This window comes from Nilaparvata lugens, chromosome X (genome assembly GCF_014356525.2).
Source record: "Nilaparvata lugens isolate BPH chromosome X, ASM1435652v1, whole genome shotgun sequence".
Classification (NCBI taxonomy): domain Eukaryota; kingdom Metazoa; phylum Arthropoda; class Insecta; order Hemiptera; family Delphacidae; genus Nilaparvata; species Nilaparvata lugens.
Window position 1 is genome coordinate 88,797,293 of NC_052518.1, and position 27,131 is coordinate 88,824,423.

The 27,131-nt window shown below is 34.3% G+C and overlaps 1 protein-coding gene across 2 annotated transcripts; it reads right to left on the reverse strand.

The window, feature by feature from the left end:
* Positions 1 to 4,197: 4,197 nt before the first annotated feature.
* LOC111046951 (reticulon-4-interacting protein 1 homolog, mitochondrial) lies at positions 4,198 to 26,982 on the reverse strand. 2 transcript variants are annotated; one of them, XM_039442614.1, is made up of 10 exons: positions 26,620 to 26,982; positions 22,058 to 22,295; positions 20,132 to 20,277; positions 17,753 to 17,908; positions 16,194 to 16,486; positions 13,469 to 13,651; positions 8,803 to 8,968; positions 7,476 to 7,666; positions 5,872 to 5,916; positions 4,198 to 4,414 (listed from the first exon to the last, which is right to left on the reverse strand). In XM_039442614.1, exons 1-9 carry the CDS (start codon positions 26,665 to 26,667, stop codon positions 5,895 to 5,897), a joined length of 1,443 nt encoding a protein of 480 aa, XP_039298548.1. In that variant the 5' UTR covers positions 26,668 to 26,982; the 3' UTR covers positions 4,198 to 4,414; positions 5,872 to 5,894. The 2 variants fall into 2 exon arrangements, with proteins under 2 accessions (XP_039298548.1, XP_039298547.1); XM_039442613.1 differs by lacking the exon at positions 5,872 to 5,916.
* Positions 26,983 to 27,131: the final 149 nt, after the last annotated feature.

The window sequence follows — 27,131 nt, forward strand, 5'->3', positions numbered from 1 at the left end:
AAACCCCCAGCGATTCCAAATTGAAGTTTATAGTTCCATTTTGAAAATAAATGCTCTGTAGTAAGCTGAAAATAATTTTACAATACATTTTATTGTTTGTACTTCATTGGCATTTTTAGTGCCTATATAATCTAATAACAATGACTAATTTACGAGGTTTAAACGCCATCAATACTGTGGAATGTAAGGGCAATGTAATTAGAAAACACTCTTCTTTTATAATATATATATATATATATATGCGTCCCGACACATAGACTACAGTGGGATGCTACACGACAGTTTGAAGGAAATTAATCCAATTATGTAAAGGACTTTTTCCATATTGTAAATGTTTTTTCATGTTTGATAAATACCTCTGACATGGGTTACATGACAGAGAGAAAAAAAGTCATGTTGATAAAAATAAACAAATAATATCGAGTGACCTGGCTGGCTCAGGTCTGGTGTCAGAGTTTTCAGGTCGCACATTACCTAACGACTGATATTATGCAGATTATCAAGCCAGCATCTGATCCACTCCACTACGGCCACTCCTGTATTATCAAATAGTATCTCTTTTACAAGCAATATGGTACATTATTTCCTTCAGTAGTAACACAATTTTGTCTGGTTTCATTTTCTAATGAACTATCATAAAATGAGTTTAAACCCGACGGGGGTGTGTCACAGACACAAAGGTTCAGTTCCCCAATATCCTATTCTAGTAGGACATTGAGAGTTTGCGACTGGTGGACGATAGACAGTTTCAAACCCATAAGGCCATACTAATATTGTCCTCTGAACCCATACCATCAAGGTCCCACCGTCCCCCCCCCCCGCGTCTGTTGGCTGAATATTATCATAGAGAAACAATAGCGTAAGTAGGTATCCCATATGGGATATAGCCGATAGTCAAAGTAGTTCTTTCCCGTGATGCTATGTGACGCTCGTAGTCTCTCATACTGTGCCGTTCATACACTCTCACCCCAACAAAATAGTAAAAATCGACAGTCGGCTTGAGATAACAGTAAAAGTTGCAACATAAACGCCCTATACCGCTATTGTTTCTCTATGATATTACCGTATCTCCCAAAAAAAAACAGACCGAAGTCCTCCGCCATTTTAAAATTCATTCATCCAGTAGTTTTATTCAATTAAAATGATAAATGCATGCATACAAACGTCAATTATCGCAAAATTGTACCGTAAAAGGTTTAGAAATTAGTGATAGACAAAAATCAATGTCTTGGTAGAAAATGAATTTATATATTTTGGTGACTAGGTAGAAATTTAAATATTTTGGTGAATTTAAATATCTTGAAACAATCGATCTGATCTGGATTTCACTCTTATGTTTTCATTTAACTTGAGTGTTTTCAACTATTTTTTCCTGTGTAGTTGTGAAGGTGATGTGGTAGATATCCAAATTGAATGAGAACGACTTGATATTGTCAATAACATAAATTTATTAAAACAATTTAAATACTAGTTTCGGTTGTAATACAATCATCAATCTTTGGTAAACTTTTAATCAAATAATTTCTGGATAACTAGAGATACATTATGGTGTAATAACCGAAACTAGTATCTCAAATTGTTTTAATAAATTGATGGTTTTGACAATATTAAGTTTATGCCTAGTCCACAACCACAAGTTAGCCCAGTGTCTTGTCAAGTCGTGTTTATCTTGTTATGCACACTGCAATGTGACCAGTGTCCAGCGAGACATATCCATCATAGAAACTCAAAATTTTATCTAGAAATAACACAAAAAAATAAAACAAAAAATTAACACAATAGTAATAATTCATAACAATTAGCAACTCAATTAGAAAACAACAGCAAGCAGACGACAAATCAGGAAACAGCTTGCGCATTTGTTGACAAGAGTTTGGATGGGTGGTTTGCCAGCGCTGGCCAAAAATCTGAGCGATGGCCAATGTAGGCGAGCGTTGGCAAACCACCAATCCACACACTGGCGCTCGTCGACATTTGTACGCATCGGGCCAGAGTTTAGATGCGGCATTATCCTTGGAAGGGCAGGTCGAGATTGTTTGTTGATCTGTACTTCCAATAAACTGTTGTGTTCAGATACTGTATTAGCTGTCTTCAATTCAGAATGTGCATAGAAAAAATATGGCACAAGATCATTAAATACCTTAAAGCTTGAAGGAAAAGCTTTAAGGTATCTCGGATTAGACATTTACGATAAAATAATCTTATCTATGATCATTAAATATAGAACATCGATAAAGTATTCCCTGTTGTAGTAGGTTCCCCGTTATAGTACATTTTTCTGCAGTCTATTGAAACGTCCATGTAGCACATAATATATCCATATAGAACACTCCATTTAATAAAGACCTCATAATAGAGCGGCCACTTGAGATGCACTACATCTAGAGGCCGCTGTACCTATAAGCTGGATTCGCACACGTCAGTGAAAATATAATACCCATAAGTTTAAATGGTATTATTAATACTCATTCGGCCGGCCGGGCTGCTATCTTTTCACTATGGTATATCTAACTCTTTGATGTTGATGTAGATAGACGGGACGACGTAAAAGTGATCTCCATCGCTGCCCCTCTAAAGCCATACCCATGTTTTCATGTTTCATGGTAATACTGATGTTTGACCGAAAAAGATCGTTTGTATGCTATATACTGTATAATATGTGATCGTAGATTAGATTGTTCTCAATAGATCAGTATTGAATATAGTATTATTGAATATTGATATAGTATAGAAGTGTAATAGTGTGAAATTGAGTGGGTATATTGTAGTTGTTTTTTTTTTGTGTGTCTTATTTTTCAGGTTTTTGAACTGGAATGAACTTTGATTCGTACTTTCAGATTTTAGTGTGAGAATATTTGACCATGTTTATTGAATTGCTAACTTGTTGCTTAGTTGTCGAAATTAAAGATATTTTCGTGAATTTTTCAAGTACAGTTTCAATTTCATGTCGAAAAAGCCACTGTATTTGAAAATTGTACGAACATTGACCTTTTTGCAGCTTTGGCTTTTCCACTGGAAGTTATGCTCAACGCTCGTGGAGGGGGAATAATTTTCAGTGAAAAGGCCACAGTTGGTATTGAGACGTGAACGGAAAATCATGTAACGGTGCGCGAGCCTCGGTCCTCTGAATGGGTCTGTTGCCCATCCAGAGGGACAAATTGAAAAGTTTTTTATTATCAGTACTTTTGTTGTAATTTGTATAGTAATCTGAAATTGATAGAATCCGTAGATGTAAAATTAAGAGGTTAATTGTGTGCGTGAATTTAAGTAGAGTGTAGTGAGTTTCGTAACGTCTGAGTTCATTGAGTTTTGGATTAAGTGGTCTCAAAAGTAAAATTTGAAATTGTTGAAATGGTGAGTGCCAAACTGTTGTTTTTATTTAACTCGAAATTTAGTACATAGAATGACCGAGGCCCGAATTTAGTTGCAGCAAGTTAGCAGGTTCCCAAAATGTGTAGATTGGAATTGAATATATATTTTTGTGAATCAATTGCTGAATCACTTGATTTTGTTTGAAAATTTGAGATGAGACATGATTTTATTAATTAGTTTTGATTAGTTCAATAAACCTGAAGTTAAATTTTTAAAAGTATTTTCAATGAAGTTCCTGGCTCGTAGTAACTATAGTTGCTAGAATAGGTGAAAATTGAATAATGATGATAATCTGTGCATTTGAATGAACGAATCCATTGTAAGCTCCCAACCAATCAAGGATTCAAACATGTTTAGTAGTATAATTTTGGTAAATATAATAGAAGAAAAAAAACCCCTCCGTTTACAGAAGTTTCCTTATCCAAAAAATACAATATCCAAAATTTAAAAAAAAATCCGAGTCCTAATATACCTCGAGGATAATTATTGAGGTGTAAAATTTTAGAATCTTGTGGTGGATTGATTTGGCTAAAAGTTATAGTTATATTTCTATGTAAATCTTCTGATTTATGTAATAAAACCAGCTGGAGATTGAAATAGTAAGTTGATGTTCCTATCAATCACCTAACATTTAATTGCCTTATAAAGAAGCATCACTCCAAACTTTGCTTGAGGATACCATTCAATCTGATAGAAATTATCTATAAATTTATTACAATAATTATAATCACTTGCGGAAAGTATCAAACTCAAAGCTTTCTTATACAAATTTATACAACACAATCCAAAAATATGTAGGTTGTAAAATAGTAATCAACTACAAGAGTACACTAATTTGTTTATTAATAACGAAATAGGGGTTAACAGATGATATCATTTTCCAAACATTGTAAACAGCTAGAGATTAAAACGATGTCGATCTAATAAATAATTTATGATTTTTGTGATGTAATGGATTTTTCCAATCTAATTTAGAGTTAAATTCAATTATTATCACGTAACCACATCGGGCCTAGTTTGCACCAATGGCCTGCTTTGTACACTGCAACAAATACAAAAATGTTATACTATTACAACACTATTCTAATACAATTTTCAATTTAACAATAAATTTAATCTAATTGAAATTTTGTATGAAATTTGAATTGGGTTATTGAAGATTAAATTAGAATTCATTAAAAATTAGTATCATTTGAATAATTGAAATTGAACTGTATATTTAACAAAACTAGGTTTCAATAAGATGTGTACTGTGTATGCGAAAATCCAAGTCATGTAGTATACGATTCTTTTTACTTGGCAGTGTTGTTTTTTTCAACTTTACCGCTGCTGACTTAAAAATCACTCAAATTAAATCACTCATGGATTTAGAGCCTGAATCATAAAAAACTACCAAGTACCCCTATAGAAATAAATAAAAAACAAATCATGCCATACGCTGAAACCAGAACTCTTATTTCACTCCACCGTAGCGTAGCATCAGCGACGTCTTTTGAAAGACGCTTTTATTATTTCCTAATGTTAATCGATCTATCCATTTGAAATCGGCGTAGCATCACGTCGCTAAAGCGATGTAGCCGTCGCACGTATCGAGTAGCGCATGCGCTCTAAATTGAACAATCACACTCCACCAAAGCTCAAAATGTGATTAAATACAAAACTAATGAGAACATATCTTACGGTATTTAATTCAATTTATTTCACCAAAAACACAAAAACAATACAAAGTTGTGACAATTAAAAAAAACAATAATTATTATTCTAAATATCTATACCAACTATCTGTAAAATACGGCTGGAGGTGAAGAACTACTGGCATAAGTGAAACACTTGTTCGCCAGTAGGAGTAGAATCAACTATATCCAACTAATTCCAAATCTTAAGCTAATAATTTGAACTGTATGAACAGTCCGTAGCTTGCGTATTAATACGCTGAGATACTTACTAGGTCTCCCAAAAAGCTACGCTACAACGGTGTAAAATGGTATGCAGGGTTTAAAAAATTATGCTTTTCTCTCGAAAATATACACTACACAACTCATTATATACAATTTAGGGTTGTAAAATGTTTTGTTAGATGATTTACATAAATTCCAAAATTGTAAATTTGAAAAAAAAAATCATTATTTCACAGTCATTATTATATTAAACTGCATACAGCATCCGTATCTATTAAAATTATCAACCAATGGTTTTTATTAGTAGATAAGACGACTTACGAAAGAATTATTAACACTCAAATGCTCAAATTAAAATAGAATACCGGTAATTAAGTTATTGAATTCTCATAAATGAAAGCTGTTTTTTTTTAGTTTGGATTTATAGTTTTAGTCAGGTTTTGCTTACAATAATTCTCTATTTTATACACATTCAAGATGCGTTTAAGTATACATATGTATGTGTTATAAAGATTAGAAAAAATCGGCTCTAAGAGGCAAAAGTCAGTTCGTTAACGATGCATAAAAATGCATAGAAAGCTTCAACATTATAATAGAATACCTTTCTTTCTACTTAAAGCATCTTCAAGATTCAGAATACTGGTCACTGGAAGAGAAAAATTCGATCAACTAAATAGATCATCTAATAGATCATCTAAATAGATCAACTAAATAGATCATCTAATAAGCTAGCTCAGAAAGCCGGATAAACAATAGCCTAGACCAGAAATAATTACGAACTATGACAGACATTAATTTGCAGATCATCTGATGTTTTTTAGCTTACAATTAAGTCATACTCGTCAAAGGATTTTTTTCACAGGGAAATATCACACAAAACAATCAAAGAATAATGTGTTTAATAGTGGAAGTGATAGAAAAGAAATATATTTGAGTTATAAGAGGTGGATAAGAGGAATCATGGAGAAAGAAGGCACGTTTATGAAGAGGTCGAATTTATTCATGTTCTGCAATGCAACAGATGTTGAAAATGATTCAGTTTTCATTCAAGAAGATTTTCATTTATTCATTTCTCCATTCACAGTAAAAATTAAGATGACTTAAAAAATGTGAATAGAAATATAGAACCTTCAGATTATTGAACTTGTTTCTGTGTTCAATAATGTTTGTTTGTGCGATGTTTCTTAGGTTACAATAATTAAGTCATACTTCTCAAAGGGATTTTTTTACAGGGAAATATCACACAAAACAATCAAAGAATAATGTGTTTAATAGTGAAAGTGGTTGAAAAGAAATATTAATAGGGTCTCCTACCCTATTAAAACTTCAAAAATTCCTAGACTTTTACACTTTAAATCATGCTAATATGAGCATACAATTTCTATAAGAGAAATTCGAACTTGAATACATTTCCCCCAAAAAAAAACAAAAGAGAGGTAGGTATATTCACAAATACATTCTAAGGAAATAAGACAACAGGTCTGTGTAGGAAACTAGTTCAACAAATTTAACAATTAGATATAAAGGTTTCATTTTAAATTGAATTTCAAATGTTATCCATGAGCTATGGCCAAGCTTGATAGTGAAGCTATGGGAAATGACGCCGCCTGGAAACACAGCGTTCATAGCAACTCTTGTGGTGTTGCAATGGAGCAACAATTCACATCACTTATTACAACTCTGGTATGAGAAACTATTTCTTCCCCAAAACAACGATTTCGGTACGAATTTGATTGAATACTAGTGAATATAGGCTACTGCAAAATGTCATTGAGAAATTGAGTATTGCATATTTTCCAATGGAGGACATTTAGCAGGTGTTATACAAATAATTGTTTTACTTATTGTTCAGTAACTGGCTATTTACTTCATATTTATGGCCATTAATTTTTTTTTCAAATACTTGGTCACTAATTGAAATGTTCATGTTTCACTGTATAGCCTACTGAAAACCCTGTATATCTCCTACTTATCCACTACTTATAATTTAGGTGTATTGGGGGTCTCAAGACCCGTATGCTCAATAGTAGCTCAATTACATTTAAAGTTTAAACAATGAGATGAAACACACAATAAATGCGATCATAAATTAATTTAATCCTGGATAAATATCAACTTGGTTAAACTGCTAGTGAACATATTGTTCACTAAATTTGGTGCATTAAGGTGTGTTTTGAGATATTTTAGAAAATATTTAGTTCCTACCTGAATTTGAATATGGATTTTCCGATCGAACGAGCTGAATCAATATGCTGAAACGCACGTTCATGATCATTTGGTGTAAAAATCCTATCAACGACTGGTTGAATCTGTCCACTGTCAACTAGACGTGCTAATTCGCCGAGTACAGTGGTATTGTAGGGAATCAGGCCCCAGGATGTGTAGCCAAAAACACTCTGAAAATAACAATTACAATATTTATTTATTTACATTGAAAATATACACAAATCATAATATGAAATTGAAATACATACAAATCAAATAGATAATGTTACGAAATCTATAATAAATAATCACCAATAATGATAAAAAATGTGAAAGTTCTCCATAAAATATAGTCCTGGTGTGGGGAAATTACAACTACACGTATCCTGTTTGGATAATAAAAAGATTACAATAAAACCGTATCAAAATTGAAATGCAAATTGACATTATACGATAGACAATGTCGATATTAGAGGATTAGGATTAGAACACCTCGATTATCCGTCACTGATGTCACAGAGCACGGTCAGATCCTTCACAATGATCGGATACAGGATAAAAATTGTGTGTTAACATAACCGCACCGTGCAACTGACACGGAAGACTGTTGACGATTCGTTACGAATGTTCACCAATATCACAATTTGCCGTTCATAAAAGTACAATGAAAGTACAGTCAATTCTACTGCATTGAACCCTTCAAATCACAGGACTATGGTAACGTGTTGGAATAAACACATCTCTAGAGATGTTCAGTTTTTTTTTTGGAATTCCAATATCATCGAATTGTCTACATTATAGAAAGGTTCCAAACACCAACATTTTTTCTGAAAAATTAATTATAGAATAAAATGGATGAATCATTTTTTTTCAAACAGTCTCCAAGTAATAAGAATAATATGAATTGTTTTTATGTAAACCAGTTGTTATTAATAGATAGTTGAAGAAGCAGATTCTTATAACCCATATGATTGCATGATATCTGAAACCAATGTAATTCAAGAAAGCATAGTCACTCAGTTTGAAACATTATTTAAATACGCTAATGTTGTATTGTATTTTATTAGCTGATATATTTTGTACATTTCAAAGATGATTGTAATATTGTTATCGAAGCCCATTGTAATTCGTTCAATAAAACGGCAAAATAATCCTATTCTTTTTATGGATGAGTACACACGAGAGAGCGGTCTGCGATCAGAAAGGTCTTATATGCATCTATATCATCTTGAGGTTTCAAGATGAACTCGGAATGCCTCACCGTTTACAGTGTGCACACACACTTGAACAGTATCAGAATTAAAAAGTTTTTATAAAATAGTCTTACATGAGTTATGCGTATCCACGCTGAATAAAGAGTTCCAAAAAACATGCCATACGAATCTGAAGCTAGAGTTGAGCTAACTGGTGTGACCACAATTCCGTGAGGCAGGCAGAGGTCTAAGCAAAATTTGTGCGCTACTGAACCTGCTGTATTGAAGACAACGTCAAACCTGCAACAAATGAATTCATAATATTTATTCAATCTTTAAATTAGAAGAGAACGGTCGTTATTAACGACCATAGTTATACCCATTGTTATTGTGTAGTAGCTGATAGAGCACTTAGAATAGTAAATAAGCTCTAGTAATTAAGATTCTTTGTCTCATTTGTGTATTTTGGGCAGTCACTATGCCGGTTTGTTTCAACAATAAATCTTTTTAAAAATGATGTCACGTGTTCCGTTTACTTAACTGGCGCCCGAACAAACGGGACCGCAGAAGTTTCGGTAAAGTTCAATTAACTTTTTTTTCGCGACCAACTGTCTCGAATCCAAAACGCGAGTGTAACTCCTCATCTGCTGCCTACCCTCATCACTCTGGAACCAAGTGCACACTTCCATCCTGGCAAAGAGAAACAACACCTGGCGGCCCCTAACCAACAGAGAACCAAGCGACACGGATTCATCCACGGACGAGGACCAGGACGATCCAAGTACGCTCTCCAAACCAGTTGTGAGTACCAAACAAAAGAACTTCATCAAACCCTCAAAACTGCATCCAGTCTAATCTTCAACTTCAGATATTTCAAAAATGGCAACAATCACTAAACCTATTCCATATGAACTCTTGAGATACATACCTCATTACGATGGTTTTTCTCACAAGTTAAATCAATTCATATCTACTTGCGAAGACCTTCGAATCCTGTAAGAACAGGATTAATTAAAGAAGTGAATACAGATGTATATACTGTTGAAGAAGGTATTGTAGAAATCACTGATAATAAATGTAAATGTGGTGTTTTTTCAAATGAGCTTCTGACAATCTATCCGGAGCCCATGGATGTAGAAGATGTAGAAGAAATTATAGAGCCAAAACAATTCACGACCAATTGTCCTGAAAACTTGGTAGATATAATTCAAGATATACCAACTCTATTACGAACAAGTCACATGAACGAGGAAGAAAAACTTCAAAAAATTAGCCTAGTTCAACAGTTCCCTGAAATAATAAAACGAGAAAATGATCCCTTGAGTAGTACAAATTTGCTAAAACATCAATACGAAAGACGATCAAACCGAAAGACGGTCTACACAAAATTACCCACATATTTATAGGAAAGACATTGAACTTGAAATCGACAAACTACTAAAAGACAAAATTATCCAATTCGCCATACAACAGCCCTATTTGGGTGGTCCCCAAAAAACCTGACGCATCAGCAAGCGGAAAATCCGTATGGTTCTAGATTACCGTAAATTGATGATGAATTCCCCCTACCCAACATTGAAGATCTTTTTGGCAAAATAGGCAGGGCTACATACTTTACAGCCATTGATCTGGCCTCCGGTTTTCATCAAATCCAAATGGACCCGCAATCCGTACCTAAGACAGATTTCTCAAAAGAGCACGGACATTACGAGTTTTTACGTATGCCGTTTGGGTGAAAGAATGCACCCCCTACGTTTCAGAGGGCCATGAACATAATTTTTTCAAGAATGACCAATGTACTGGTCTACATGGATGATATAATAATTTTCTCCGATAGCCTTGAGGAACATTTAAAGCATTTGAAATCGGCATTTACGAAACTAAAAGAACACAATTTGAAAATTCAACTTGATAAAACTGAGTTTTTCAAGCGTGAGTTGTTGTATTTAGGGCACATCATTTTGGAAAAAAGTGTGATGCCTAACCCCTCCAAAGTTGAAGCCATAAAAACTTTCCAATCCCTAAGACCGCCAAAGAAATCAAACAATATCTTGGATTGACCGGTTCCTATCGCAAAATAATTCGAAACTATGCTAAAATAGCTAAACCACTCACTGCTGCTTTAAGAAAAGATGTAAAGATCAATCCCAATAGCAAAGACTACAGGGAGGCTTTTGAACATTTGAAACTAATGTTACAACACAGCCCCATCCTACAATTACCTGACTTCTCGAAACAGTTTCTTGTCACCACAGACGCGAGCAACTTTGCCATCGGAGGTATATTGTCCCAAAAGTTTGATGGTAATGACCTCCCAATAGCCTATTATGCAATCTTGACATTAGTGATCCCGACGAACAAAAAGAAGTAGTTTCCAATTATCATACTGGAAAAACCTATCATAGAGGAATTTCAGAGAGTTACTCACACATTCGACGACGGTACTATTGGCCTTCAATGATGCGTCATATTACTAACTTCATAAACAAATGCCCAATATGTTTAAAGACTAAATACGAACGTCATCGTCCCATTCGTGCAGAATACAAAGTATCCCCTACTCCTACAAAGCCCTTTGAAAAACTGAAACTTGATGCCTTTCAGTATGACAAACGTAAATTATTATCAATCATCGACTGTTTCTCCAAACGACTCGTAGTCTACCCCCTCACGAGTCTTAATCAAATCGAGGTAAAAGACCATCTCTTCGACTATTTTTCTCTCTATCCAACCCCCAAGATCGTACAGATGGACAACGGCAGAGAATTTGACAACGCTTGTTTACGTGATTTTCTAAAACTTTATAAAGTCGAACCTTATTATGTTACACCTGGTCATCCAGACTCGCAAGGGTTAATTGAACGAACTCACTCCACTCTAATTGAACTTTTAAATTCTATCCAACTTCAAAATAGAAATAATACCACTGAAACCAACATGAAAACGGCCGTGATTGCGTTCAATAACACACTCAATTCCACCTTAAAAATGACACCAATGGAAATAACATTCGGCATCTCTGAGAATTCTTTTCTGAATGACACTACAGAACAGCTTATCACTGAAGAGCGTACCAAAGAGTATCACGATAGGTTACTGCTTATACATAAATTGGTAAAAGCTAAGGTACCGTAGAGATAGAAAAACAAACTAGGACAGAATTATTGAATAAGAATAGGGAAACAAACGTCGAAATCCCCGAAGCCCCATTTATTAAAACAACCTTCAATAAAAATAACAAGCCAAATTTCTTCCAAGTACGATATGATAAACAACAAAATGTTGCTACAAACCCCGGAGCAATTCAAAAACGACCATTCAAAATGCATCCTAATAGGATGAAACGACCACGGAAAATAGTTAAAAAGAACAATATAAATTTGTTTGAGAACAAGATGCTCCTCATTCTCCTGCTGCTGCTGGTGCCAGCACTGTCCTATGAAGAAGCGGACTTGGTTCCGCAATAAGCTGGATTACAGGAAATATGGACGCTGACGATAGAGCGAAATATGACAAAATTTTAGAGAAAGTGCAAGCAAACGAATATCATTTAGAGCATAATGTCGAAAATCAATTGTCAATCAATAGAAACTTGATACACAAATTCAACAATCGGAATTCATATCATTCATGCCAACAATGTCAAGCTGAAAAATTATTTTTTCCTACAGTTACCTTGAAAAGTGGCCATTCCTGCACTGATGACATAACGCAAAGAATCACTTTTCCGCTCTAGTGCGGGAAAATTTTTTTCTGCACTCCAGATTTGCAACATGGCAACGCAAAATAGCTAGTAGGATATATGGAGCACCAGTGCAGCAAAATCAAAATTAAGTTGGTAACTGCAATGACTGTGGTATAGTGAGGTGCACGTTATAATAATATTAAGGACAACGAGGACAGCGACAGCCACCACATTCAGCACACAGCCGCCCCTTCATTCAAACACTACTACATTATTCAATTTGACAATTAAGGTTTTTATTAATAATAAAATTACACAGAAAAACATTTGATGGATTTCAGGCAATTTTACCCATAATTACCCACTTTTCATATTCAATGGTAACTGTAGGAAAAATTAAATGTGAAATACGTGCGCAAAGTTCCTCTGCTGCACTCAAGAAACCATTTTCTAAACGTTTCGTAAACGTTTCTTTCGGTGCAGCAAACTGTCACTTGCGCACTAGTTGCACAAATAACTATTAATTCAATCACCACTCAATTCACTTCAATAGAGCTAACTCAACAACATTCTTTCTTATTCAACACATTGACTCTCATAAAAAATAAAATAGACGATATTATGGTGAACTTAGAATTTTGTCGACTAAACATAATCAGAATTCAAGTATTCTGTCAAGAAACGAATTGTCTTTATTAATTCATTCGGCTAAATTGTCTCTCATTTCTGATGAACCCGAAATTTTGTGGCAGCTAGGGTCTGCACATTGTCATGTGAAAGATGATTTTATTACTTATACAATTGTCTATATATTCTCATGCCTATGAGACATTTTTTCTCCTATCTTATCCAGTCATAAAAGGAAATAAATTGCGAACAATTGTTGAACATCCGTCATTCATAATTCGAAAAGATAACTCATTGTTTGCAGGAGATTTTTTACTAATAAGAAAAAATTATTATTGTAAGAATGTCTAGAATAGTTAATAAGTGTATAAGTCAACTTTTAGACTATAAGGATCTTCATAATTGTAGATCTTTAGTTATAAGTGAGGCTCAACCTTTTATAAGATACACAAATAAGTAGTGATACATAAAATAGGAGTGAAACTAACCTATTTTTGAGTAGATGTTGTTCGATGTTGGCTGTTTCGAGAGGCACAACTTGGTCAGCACCTAGAGCCGTCATTGTTTGTGAGGCACGATTGAGGCATGTGACCGTAACATGGGCATCCCACGCTCGACACAGCTGCGTTATTATCACACCCACCCCGGAAGTACCACAATGCACCAATACTCTGCAAGACAAACAACATATTTTAACTTGTCATTTATTTTTTTGTATGATATTTTTTGTATTAGTTGTAACTTAGAATTGTATTGTAGGCTGCGCCCTAACTTCAACCTCCTAGGATTTAAATAAAGGTCCAATTCATACTGCATATAGGGCAGTTGGAAAGGTATCTCTACTCAAGAATAGTGTATAGAAGGTTGGCTTGATCCCATAAGACGCGTGGAGAACGCAGCCTATGGTGCGACGTCATGCTGCGACCTCTCGGCCCGGCTTAACATGCATTTAAACGTAAAAATGCCTAACTTTGAGCCCTTATAGCAAATTAACCATCAACACTACATAGAAGTGAATGACATCAAAATGTTCAGCAATTTATCCTCTTTGAAAAAATATCAAAACAAATTTTCAATAAAAATCCTATAAATGTTACTGGCGAGTCTAAAACAAATCGTTTGAGTACATGATTCGATTCAATACATACTATTTCAAATGAGTTTTTTGTACTTTCTTTGACTTTTGTCGTTGTAGTTCTTCCTCTTATTTAGATTCTCATTAAGAAATTTCTTCCTCATGAAGGTCCTTTGTTTGTGGAAAGATCCAACAACTTCATCGGGAATTTTAGTATATCTCTGATGATATAAAGTTATTTTATTAACAACAACAATGCGAATCCATCAACGGTTTCATAACATTATCACAAAAATAACCAATTTAAATCTGCCCTAAGAATGTATTAACATCATTTAAACATTATATAGATTTATCTTAATTATTAACAAAAAATCACATCTTTCAATGCTGTTATTTCTTCAAGAAATAGAGTGCATTTCACTACCGTACTGTAAGGTAGTTGAAACATTTTATGAGAAACTAACAATAGTATTTAAATGTATAGTTAAAGAATATTTGAATTATAATTAAGATCTATTCTTGCTTTACAAAAGTTTTCTTTGCAATGTTTTTTGCCATGAAAATTAAGTATCCCATGGACACATTGAAATCAAAAATAACATTCTGCTTTAAATAATTGATGGAAAAAGTGGGTCTTCAGGACCCAGGCTCACGACGAACGCCAGAGAAATTTAGGGTCACGACGAAAAGGTTAATGAAATAAACTTATTAATAAGTTTAACTACTGCACACCTTTCTCCTGGCATTATAAACGATTATTATATTGAAAAAATATATACTGAAAATGAAGCTCGAAGCCTACCATCAAACAATTTCAATCACGCACATTACACAGAATAACCACACACAATAAACGCAGAACTCACTTGATAATCAGAATGTACATTAGGCCTTCTTCATTAACTGGCATGATTAATATTAATAACAGTCATCAATCAAAAATACTAACAATCGTCAATAATAATAATACTGCATTGAATTGAAACAAAAACACTACGGTATAAAAGAGCTATGTGTTGGCACTACGCTTTCCAGTAGACAACTGACATAATTTTTATTATTAACTAGACAGTTCAACGATCTAAAAAAAAATAGCTTGTAACCATGGTGATCAGTTTAATGAATTCCCTGAATTGACTCTAGGTATTTGTCAATGAGTATAGTCCTAAACAAATAGTAATTATTATACAGAATAATGCTTGCGACTTCAATAAGAAACAAACATTTCTAAATATAATTGGATGACCAGCGTAAAATTATATTTGTTTTCTTTATTTTGTCGTATTATTGTTCAAAATAAGTCCAAAACAAATAAGTTACCAGCCTTTTCACTGATGAATCGGTTTTACGGATTGAATAATATAGTGATAGTATTTTCTATACTTTTGGAAATTAATTGATGTTTTCAAATGACATATTGATGTAAAGCTAGTTTTTTTCTGAATTGAATCGCATATTCATATTTTCTATCAATACAGCGGTTTTCATGTGAGGAATTGATATTTGACGCGGTGTTTTGTATGTAATTCATATGGGAAGCCGGCGTTTGCCGGTCGAGAGGTCGCAGTCTGACGTAGGCTCATGTCATCTCATGCGCGTACGTAAACTCGATCAAGGCAACCTGCTATATACCATCCTTGATCTCTACTAACCATGAAGATGTCAATTCTCGTGAATAAGATGTGGTGTATCTTATTAGTCATATTTTTAAAGTTACTAAAATTTCAGCCATTTAACAAAATAAACAACATTGAATTAATATTAATTAACTAGCATTTTTGTAATAATTGATAGCGATTTAAAGTTGAACTAGACTTGAAAAGTGTTCTTGAAACTTCAATGGAACATCAACTGTATACTTTCATTACATTAACAAATTGGTACATTAAATCAACTTATTTCTTATCTCTCAATGGATTTTATAATTATCATTAATTATAAGTGGTATTTGTTGAAATAGATCATGAAGAATGAATAATTGCATTAACTGTGATGACTATCAATAGTTATTGATAACTATTAACATCGCACGGAGATAATACTGCCATTATAGCGTGGATCTCACTATAGAAACCGGGCATCAGTGTTTTGTGAAGAAAACAGAGATCTTTTACTAAAATGAAAGAACGACTGACTTTTTTCGACGAGCCGTATCCGGGCCGAGACAGGCGTGATTGACGACTGCATCCCAAGCTACCGTTCCCGAGTAAGGTATCGAGGCGGCGCCTTCAAAGCTCACACAGCGCGGTTTGCGACTGACCCAGCTCTGCTTGACGGCGACCGTGTCCGCCATGACACCGGGCGACCATGGAGGCACCACTGCCCACACCTCGTCGCCAACCTCCAGCTTCGTCACTGCACTGCCCACCTCGGTCACTATCCCCGCGCAGTCACGCCCAAGCACCACCGGCAGTTCACCATGCACGTTCTTAACAAATGAGTACATCATTAATAAATAAAATTGCAGTGGCAATTTTAAAGAGGACATCAAATGCAAACAACAAAAGTACACACATAACAGATAGTACTAGTAGGTACAAGTCACAATTGGACCCGGATAAATAATTATAACTTATTCTACACCCAAAAATTGTTCTCTGATCTCAATATAATAATCAAGTTATAAGGCTATTTCACTTAAATTCATCAATTATATAATTACAATTCTTTGACAAAATTGCCTTTAATTTATTTCAAAATGTTTTAATTTCCAGGTTCCTGATGGAATAAGGTAGATAATTGAATAATTCTATCGCTGTAACTAACGTACTTGGGACACACAATAAGCTTCGGTTGACATGTGAGGTTCTTTGAACCTTTGGATCCTTGAATCCGTCCCTTCAAAACATCTACATCGCTTTTTTGAGTCCTGGTGTAATTGAACCTGATCAAACCTGAAGTACTTCTATTTCTTGTACTATATGAGTGATGTGAACCAAACGCATCATATAAATTAATATTTTCTTTGATGTACAATAGGCTCTGGAAAATAAACAGAGCAGGAACCGTCATCATACCAGGATGAATGAACCCCTCTCTACAATGAGCTCGGATAGGTCGATTGAATAAAAACTAGAAGCTAGTGGCTAGCAACTAACCATTATTTCCAGCTAGTGCAAAAATTCAGTTGAATAATCATGTGCTAGTTCTAGTTAGATGCAACTAGGAGTAATCACATGTTTCCGGAAAATTGATGATCACATATGTGCAAGTGCACGTGATATCATGCACAACCAAGCTCGCAGATGGGAAACAAAATCTGGAAAGAGCCATAGGAACACTCACACTGAACGCGTGCACTTACTGGTGGAGTTCAGTGTGAGCACACTGAACGCGTGCACTTACTGGTGGAGTTCAGTGTGAGCACACTGAACGCGTGCACTTACTGGTGGAGTTCAGTGTGAGCACACTGAACGCGTGCACTTACTGGTGGAGTTCAGTGTGAGCAGCTACAGGCAAGACACAACGTGTTTCAATGGCTCTTTCCAGATTTTGTTTCTTATCTTTGGTCATGCATGATCTCACGTGCACTTGCACATATGTGCATCCAATTTGATCGTGAGCATACCCTAAAGCAAATACTAGGTCTAGCAGCTGTTCATCCACACATCTGAAATCAAATAACTGTAATTAAAAAACCAATTTAGGAACAAACCATGAACATCAAAGTCAGTAATTGTAGATTGAAACTTACCATATTGTATTTGTTAAGGTATTTCCGCAGGACTCTGGCATACCCAGATGCAATTTTTATATCGATCTGGTCGAGAGATGCAGCTTTGACTTCGATGAGAACATCTTCGGGGTCGCAGAGAGTAGGTGCTATCACATCTTCAAGCAGAGACACTGACTGAAACATTAAATAAGCACTTGAGTCGAATTGTCAACTATCTACTTTCAAACATTTTACATATATTGTAAATATACAATTTTAAGATAGATCGAGTTTCATCGATTGAAAATTTCACAATCTATTACCTAAAATTGATAGCTGGGAATAAGATATTCAATCCCATTCAATCTATTCACAATGCACAATCGATAATATAACAAAGAAGAAATTGGCTTACACACGTAAGGAATAGGAAATTTACGAATGAAGCATCATCAAGTCTGAATTACTCAATTGATTATCTTGAAATTTTGCTTATAGATTCTTAATTTACCGAGGAAAGTTATAGGCCTATTTCACATTCTTCAAGATTCCAGTGGGTCAAGTTTTCAGTTTGTCAAGTTTTTAATTGGACCCTTGCGGAGCGCGGGTTACCTGCTAGAGTATACAATAAAACAGTTACAATGAAAACAAGGCACCGCTAAAATGATGCTAGTGTGCTGGAAAAAGAGGGAAAAATATCTTGTCAACTATAGTTTATCATGTAATATGCAGGTGTAAGGATCCTATAACAGCAAGGGACAAGATATGGCAGGGAAGTGGAAGAAGGTAGGTATGATAGGCAGCACTGAGGGAAAGTATGATAGGATGTGAAGTTACGATCCAGGTGGTAGAAAAAGTTACAATAATTCAATGGTGAAAAAATTATTGTATTTATCCAATTAAGGATTTCCTGCTTAATTTTATTTGCAATTTTGGCATTGTTTCAAAGATAATCCGGACTATTAATTCCGGTAATATTTACTTATCATCTCATACCATTACCCAAGCACAAGCAAAACATTATGTGAGATCGATCCACAAGATGACTGCAATTTTCATCTACTGTAGATAATTGCAGTGTGGTTCAAACAGAATGAAATTTATTCTATTATTTTAAATAATTATTCTACTGAATACGAGGGTGAATCAAATGAAAACCTTAAAAGTGCTGTAAAGTTCCGAGAAGTTGTAGGATTGATCCGGTAGTTGGCAGGGATGTTCGTTGAAGGTCACGCAATGACTACCAGGTGCATCAGTGACCTTTGCTACACACAACTGGCGGCGACTTCAGTTACAATATGGCCGCCTCAGTATCAATATGCACCGCGTTAGAACTGCTATCAGTCATTCGTTTCTTGAGCAGTGAAGGTGTCAAACCAATGGAAATTCATAGCAGGATGACAGTACAGTATGGTGATTCATGTTTATCCAGAAACAAACATTACCATCAACCAGAAACCTAAAGAGCAAGTAGGGAATGGCACCATAGCACATCACCAAAACAAAAAAAAATCCGAACTCGGCGATCAGCAGGAAAACTCTTGCTGACTCTCTTCTGCGATGTGAACGGAGTAATTTTGGAACATTACATTGACAGGGGAATGTCAGTAAATAGTATTTCTCATTCAAATCTCCTAAAAAATCAACTTGGGCCAGAAATCAGGAGTAAACGGTGAGAACTTCTCACTTCAGGTGTGCTGTTACAGCATGACAAATCCCGACCACATACGGCCTGTCTCTCAGTTCAAACTATCAAGTATATCAAATTTGAATGCCTCATTCACCCACCTTATTCTCCAGACTTCGCCCCTAGTGACTTTCATGTGTTTGGAAAGCTTAAATATGGAATGGGAGGCAAGCATTTGCAAAGTGATGGAGAAGTGAAAACCGCGGTGCACAAGTGGCTACAAGCACAACCAAAAGAATTTCAACGTGGTATTCATGTGCTTCCGAAGAGGTGGAACACTTGCATAACACGTCAAAGAGACTATGTCGAAAAATGATGAATGTAAGTTTGACCTAATTGTCAAAATAAATCATTTATAACACTTTCAAGGTTTTCATTTGATTCACCCTCGTATCTTATTTAAAACGTATTCTACTGACATACTGCGAACCACGTAACTTTTATAATTTTGCCTATTTATGGATATTATTTTAAATTTTGATCCATATGCTAATATTAGTTGGCTTGTGAAGTTTTAATAATTGCAGGATTCAAGTTTCAAATCGTTTCAACTAAACTAATTACACTAATAACACTAATTACACTAATAAAGTGAAGTTCAACTTTTGAGTTTTCTGCAGTTCGCTGAATTAATGTGTAAAATTATTTCAACTAAATTCATTAATCAATAGTAGTTCAGCTGAAGAAGCATCAACAGTTTGCAGGATTCAAGTTGCAACTAAATGACTTACATCGATGCCACTGAAGGAGGTGACAGCTACAGCTCGTACAAATGTGACTGGTTCGGAATGGGGTCGAAGACATAGTCCTAGCACGATTCCGAAACCACCACCAACAGCAAATCCAACGCAGCCAGCATACAGGTTACCGCGATTAACTGCACACAAAAATCTCAATCCACTTACAAACAAATTTGTGAACAGAGAAGTGAACATTGGGGAGTCCGATGTCACTGGGCGTCAATTCTTTAAAACCCCCTAGAAATCAATCTAAAAAGCGAAAAACATTACTGTACTTTCCTTTTTTAGAGAGCATCGATGCTCACTTTCGTCGACTTTTTTGTTGATATATTCCCTGTTTCGAAAAATCAATAATCACATTTTTCGAAAGTAATAAGTATTCACTAGATAATTTCAACAGCCTTTTTGCATTGTCAAAGTCATAACAAGTTATCTTGTATTTTTATGATATTAGTTTATTATCCTTAAAAACCGGTTATCACTAGTAAAAACTAACAGAATGTTCCACCCAACTCAATAGGTAATTAAATTTTTCTCACCAATGCTTTTTCAGTGAAGTTTCTCATTTAAAATTGAATTGTTGAAAGTGAATAATTAATTGCTGTTACTAAAATAAAATAAATAATCAACTTAATTTGTTAACGAGAAATCATGCATATACAAACAGAAGTTAGGAGTTGCTTTCTATTTGAGCTCATAAGGCAAGAATTATTAGAAAAATAATTTTTGTAAATAGTTCTACCTTCTTCACTTCTACTTTGACTAAGATTTTATTCTATTTCACTTGGATTTTAATACTATTTTGATTCAAGTACGTTAGCTATAATGTCAACTCATTTCTTGGGTTTCTTTTGATCTTTTTCAAACATACCTGCGCACAGGTTCTAACTCCTATAATACTGGTATCATTTTTCCATCAAATATTACTTCATTACCCGTAATTATTCATAATAGATGCTATCATTAGTATAGTAATTACTTTCATTTTAGAAACTTATTAATATATTTATCACCACCTTGAAATATATGCATTCTATTGCAATAAGTGAGTTATCGTCTTTTTTGTAATTTCAAAGTCAGCATATTCATTCACATTTATTCATATTCCTTCATTGCATTCAAGGAACTTATCATATACATTTTTTTGTATTTTATCAATATTGTTTATCGACAACATAATGAAAATTGAATTCATTGATTCCTTTTCACAAAAAACAAAGCAAATTAAAATCTAAAAAAAGTAGGAACTAAGTTGACCAGTATTCGTGGTCAACTTACAGAAAAAATAAAAATAATCATCATTACTAAAAAATTACATAATGGTTATAACTTGATTTAAAATTTTACAAAATAAAATCCATTGATTTTTGAGTTCAGCATTAATTAAAAGTCTCTTGCACTACGTGACGTCTGCAAACCAATGTGAACAAAAATATACAACCAGTAATCTTGAATATTCAAAAAATATAGGCTATCATTATTATTTTATATGAATGTATTAAAAACCATTACTACTCTATGATATATTACTCACATGTGTTATTCACGATTCTAATTATCGAAAAGAGAAAAAAAATGTATATAATGTTGAATCTGTATATTATTGCCTGCTTCTTTATAATAAACATATTCATACTTATGTCAGTGTTGCATCAAGAAAAACTAATTCTTGGAAAGACAGTAGCCAAGCTCTTAAAAATTTTAAAAAAGACTTGATATTTTCAGATGATTTAATTTCGTATGGTAATTGATTGAAGTATTTTGGAGCTACATATTGGAACGATTGCTTGAATATTGATTTATTGACTTTTGGTAAATGAAACATTCTTTGTGTGATAATGAATACTACAGAGATGAAATAAGTTGTATGGTTCAATATATATGGTATAATAGAGAAATGTATGATAGAATACTTACTGTCGCTGCCGATCACATTTGATATCCTTGCATAAACTATTGCTGGGTTCGTATACCTAAGTGCAGCATTGGTGAAATCTCTCAATATCCATATAAGGTGGTGTAATTTCTCTGACGTAATTTCATGGAAATTAGCAATTTGTGGAGAATTGTAGGCGGATAAGGCAAGTTGGTAACTCTGATCAGCATATGACTCAGCTATACAACGACACTGTTGAATAACTGAATACGCTAGCACCTGAAAAGAAAAATTAACAGGTTAGTTAGTTTCGACACTAATTCTAAGGGAATCGTTTACAAACACGAAGAGTAACGCCACATATAAAACATTCACGGAGCATGTATATACACATATTTACATATTTTGATCACAGAGATCAAACTATAAATGTTATGACATTCTGAGTAGTTGTGAAGGTGATGTTGCTAGAAATTGAATAAACAGACTTTATATTGTCAAACCACAGATTTATTAAAAATCGAGATACCAGTTTCAGTTGTATAGTTTACCAAGGATTGATAATGGTGTAACAACTGAAACCGGTAACTCGATTTTTAATAAATCTGTGCTTTAACAATATCTAGTATTTTTATTCAATTTTTGGATTTTGAACCAAAAGGTGTGTCACACAGAGAACGGCCTTAGACCCCAACTATACTGGCGTCTTGGACGCGTTGAATTTATTTCGCGCGTCTTCAGCTGATGGGGAGCGTCTTAAGTTTATCCCATCTAGCTAACGAAATAACAAAACAGTCAGCAAGTCTGAGACGCCCGTACAGTTGGGGCTTTAGGAGAATAAAGAAATGGATTTGCATTGTCTTTTTTCTGTTTAGGGCTACTTGTAATATAAATAGGAATACAAATCTCAAATAAAAATGGCATGAATGTCCGAAACATGTTATGATAAAATAATTAAAAAAGGGTACTGAGATTTGTGTTTCTATTTATGGATCTGCATTCATATCTATAGCCTCTCACAGTCTTGAGAGTTCGGAGCTCGGAACGCCAGACCGCTCTCAGTGTACACAACCAAAACCGGAAAACCGATATTGAAACTTCAGAAGTGGAAGAGAGAAAAACTATTATGAAAAATTTTAAAATTACAATAATTTTATGGTCATATCATTGGGCGTTTCCGATGCGTGTCAATGAATAAATAGGACATTATTCAAAAGCCAAAAGCTCAATGAGTCGAAACAGCATGAAGCTAGAGAAGAAAATCTATGTTTGGCCGGCAATTTATTATTTCGCCCAAACCCTCTTCTATTTACTCCAGTCAATAGATATTCTAGTCCAAATAGAGATTATGTTCAAATTCAGATTACAGATTTTCAACCAAAATTTAACATGAATTTTGAAAAAATCTATCTTTTTCTATCTAAAAGCGAAATGGCACTGATTCAGTCACTCACTCACTGATTCATAATCAACATAACTAAAAATCTACTGAACCAAATACGTTCAAATTTGGCATGCATGTCCAGTTTGCCTTTTAGAGGCGCACTAAGACGGGTTTCCAAATTTACGCCCAACATCTGCGTTCTCAAGAACTAATTGGCAAAAATGTTTAGATTTGGTGCACAGGCTCAGCTGAGGTGTAAAAATGTTGTACTGGAAAGGTTTTGAAATAACGCCAAAGATCCGCCCAAAATCGGCGGTTCTTGAGCATTTTCCACAAGAAGTTTCTTCAAGAGCTAATCGACAGAAATGTTCAAATGTAGTACAGAAGTTCAGGTAGGGTCTAGAAATTTTGTCATTTTCTTCTCCCATGAAGTTATGCTCTGACTCCTCGTGAAACCACCGCCTTGTTGGTGAAGAGGGAACAAAATTTGTTTGGATAAGAGCAGTTCCGATCAAGCCGCGAATTCAATAACAATTAAGTCAGAGGTAGCGTCGTTTTAAATTTGGTGGAAAGTAACTGTTGAAAATCATTAAGATTTTATTTTATTAATTTGAAGTGAAAGTGCATGTAATTAATAATAATATTAATATTTTATTTTCTGCAGGCCACAAAGGCAATGTACAATGAGAAATGCATAAACAATGCCTGACCAAGGACAATACTCCTCTCTCCGACACGAAGATGAGTCAAGAAATATTGTTTGAATTGCTCAGATCTCAGTGGAATAATGATCAAAAATGGTGTAATGGAAGATTCCAGTCGTGATGGGATTGATATTTTCAACGATGACGAGTGCCAGTATATTTAGCATTATGGTTCTAGCATCTAGCTCATGGAAAAAACCTCTAATTGACCGATTCCATAATTATTCGCAAACAGTTAGCAAAATCTTATTGGTAGTTTTATTGAGTAGCCTAAGGAAAGTAATAGCAGTGTGCCACAAGTGATTTTTTTCTTTTTAATTGTTAGAAGCTTCATCAAATTATGATGACTATGATTGTACTGTACCCTGTACCTATTATTATTGTTAGAAAAGCAGATTACCAGCAATAGTGGAATAACTCGTATTTCAGTGGGATAGTTAATAAGATAACGATAGCAGATGACAATATTCTGGTATCTCTTTTGTGTTGTATTGCATCACAATTTATCATTCAACATATATTCGTATAGATATTTATTTTTTGTTGAATTACTCTGTTTAAGGTTGTTCCGTGGCAAGTGTTTCTTTATTGACATTTCTAAGTTATTCTATATTTATGTTTTTTCTCTCCATTTTTTCTTTTTGCCTAGTATTTAATTGTTTAATTTAGTTTCAGACTCCTATCAGCGAGCAAGTTGTACTTTTGCTGGTGGTAGATAATTTTCATCTTCTTTAAATGGTAAATATTCACTTTTTTGTATGTTATGTTTGTTTATTGTGTGAAAAACAATTAAGAGGTCTAGTTTATGATTTCTTTGGTGAGATTTATTTATCGCAGTCTTTTCCCCATTGTAATCTACAGTACAGAATGTTTAAATTACTAAATTTAGAGTATAAATCTGACTATGCCTTCAGAATTCTGACATTTCATCAATGCTCATAATATAAATAAATTAAATGTTTTTGTATAAATATGATAAAGTGGTTTGTATTGTATTAAGAGAACAATAAGTTCTTTTATCATCCATCTATCTACAAGTGAGGTAAGAAAATATAATATATTATGGAAATGATTGGACTCTACAGTGAGGTCCACGTTATAATGTCAGCACTTGATTGATGTTGCTGTTTTTGTCAGTCATTAACAGATAGCTCTCTCCTTCTCTAGCTCCACAACTTTTCCAGAATGTTTTTGACATCATCGACATTGTAGAAATATGATTAATTATCAAAATATTCAATCTCAATTATGAAAATTTAATATCAAATCCTTGTAAAATATATTTTCTTGACGAATAAAATATAAATTATTACTATTAACAAGGATGTCAAGGATGAAAATTTAATATCCTATCGGATATCATGGAAATGCTATCTACTATAGAAAGCACTGGAAACGCAGAGAATCGGCAACATTGTTGTCCTATCTATTGTATTGTAAATTTGAAATTATTCATTTTCAAGTTTCCTTATGTAATAATTGGCCAGTAAATTATTATTTTTTATTATCACTATATTAACTTATTTCAACTAACTTGAACCCAACAATGTCTCAAAAACCTTTAATCTTCTTAGACCCCAACTATACGGGCGGATTAGACGTGCTGAATTCATTTCGCGCGGCTTCAAATTACATGGCCTCTCATGGGAAGCGTCTGTATCGCTCGTATAGTTCAACACTCAAGACAATGCATCCTGTTAACGAGCGAATAAAATTCAGTGCGCTTGTTAAGCCTCAACTAGGCCTATACGAGCGTTTTTCGCGCACCATCACAAAATGCATCGCCTCTTATGGGGAGCGTCTATTTCGCTCGTATGGTTCACTCCATAAGAGACAATATATCAGGCTAACGAGCTCAAAAATTCAGCGTGTCTGGGACGCACGTAGAGTTGGGGCCTAAGAAGCACGTATACTATTGGAGCCTTAACTTTTGCAGTCAACTAATTTATGTGCCGCACCTTATCCCTGAATGTTACTGAGGCTAGATTCGTACACAAAAGTGACAGTGAAAAAAATCCAACAGGTTCTAATTGGACTATTCCCACTCAGCCCAGCTGAGTTAGTATGAATCCTGTCATATGAACTTATGGGAATTAACTTATTTTTCACTCACTGTCAGTGTTGTGTGACATCTTCATGATACAATCTGACAACGTTCACGACGATAAAAAAAGTCTAACTGGAATCTTATTCATATTGGGATTACAAGAAGTATATAACTTATTAAGATTGTATATTATTGTCTAACTGGTAAAATGTACACGCCTAAATCAGATACCAGTTACGCATCAGAAAAGGGGTTTTAAACTTATCAACTTGAAAGAGCAAAACATATTAGTATTCTAGTTTGAATGCGATGAAAGAAAGTAATAAATTGATCGGTATCTAGGTATAGTTTTATTCGGGATTTTTGGTCATAGGCACTAGTTTACTCACCTGCAATGATTCAAGTCTTTGTGACAGATGAAATATTATTTCATTTTGAATTTTTGGTCATATGCTCTAGTTTACTCACCTGCAATGATTCAAGTCTTTGTGACAGATGAAATATTATTTCATCCATATCTCGACTCCTTTATCCTCCACAAACATTTCATCAGCAATGACACTATTGAAATAAACTTTCAAATTTCAAAATAATACATAACTACAAGAGCTACTTTTACTTTCTATTATACCTATTTTCAACTCTCTGTGGTTTCTAAATGACATCTCTGATAAGTTTCGAATCTAAAATGAAGAATTGTGAGTGAATAAATTTTCAGACAAAATTTATTTCAAATTCGAAAGTCTACATTTTTCCTTGAAAAACATAAGTTAAAGTTTAACCTCAATATAACCTAACTATGCATTTGACCTCTGCTTCTTGACGGTATAGCGCCAAACTGGGTCGACGACAAAGTGGGTCATTTTTTTCGACCGCATTTGTCGCCTCATGACACGACAAAAACGCGGTCACATCTGGAATGTGACCCACTCTGTCGCTGACCGCATTTGTCGGGAGGTGCAGAAATGAAAATCGACCGC

Bases quoted from the DNA above. Each gene is read 5' to 3' on its own strand.
- LOC111046951 (XM_039442613.1), bottom strand. From the start codon at position 26,667: ATGGATGAAATAATATTTCATCTGTCACAAAGACTTGAATCATTGCAG. The intron at 8,969-13,468 runs GTTAGTTTCACT...CATTTGTTGCAG, and splicing joins CAACATCTACTCAAAAATAG to GTTTGACGTTGTCTTCAATA. The intron at 7,667-8,802 runs GTAAGACTATTT...TGTTATTTTCAG, and splicing joins CGTGGATACGCATAACTCAT to AGTGTTTTTGGCTACACATC.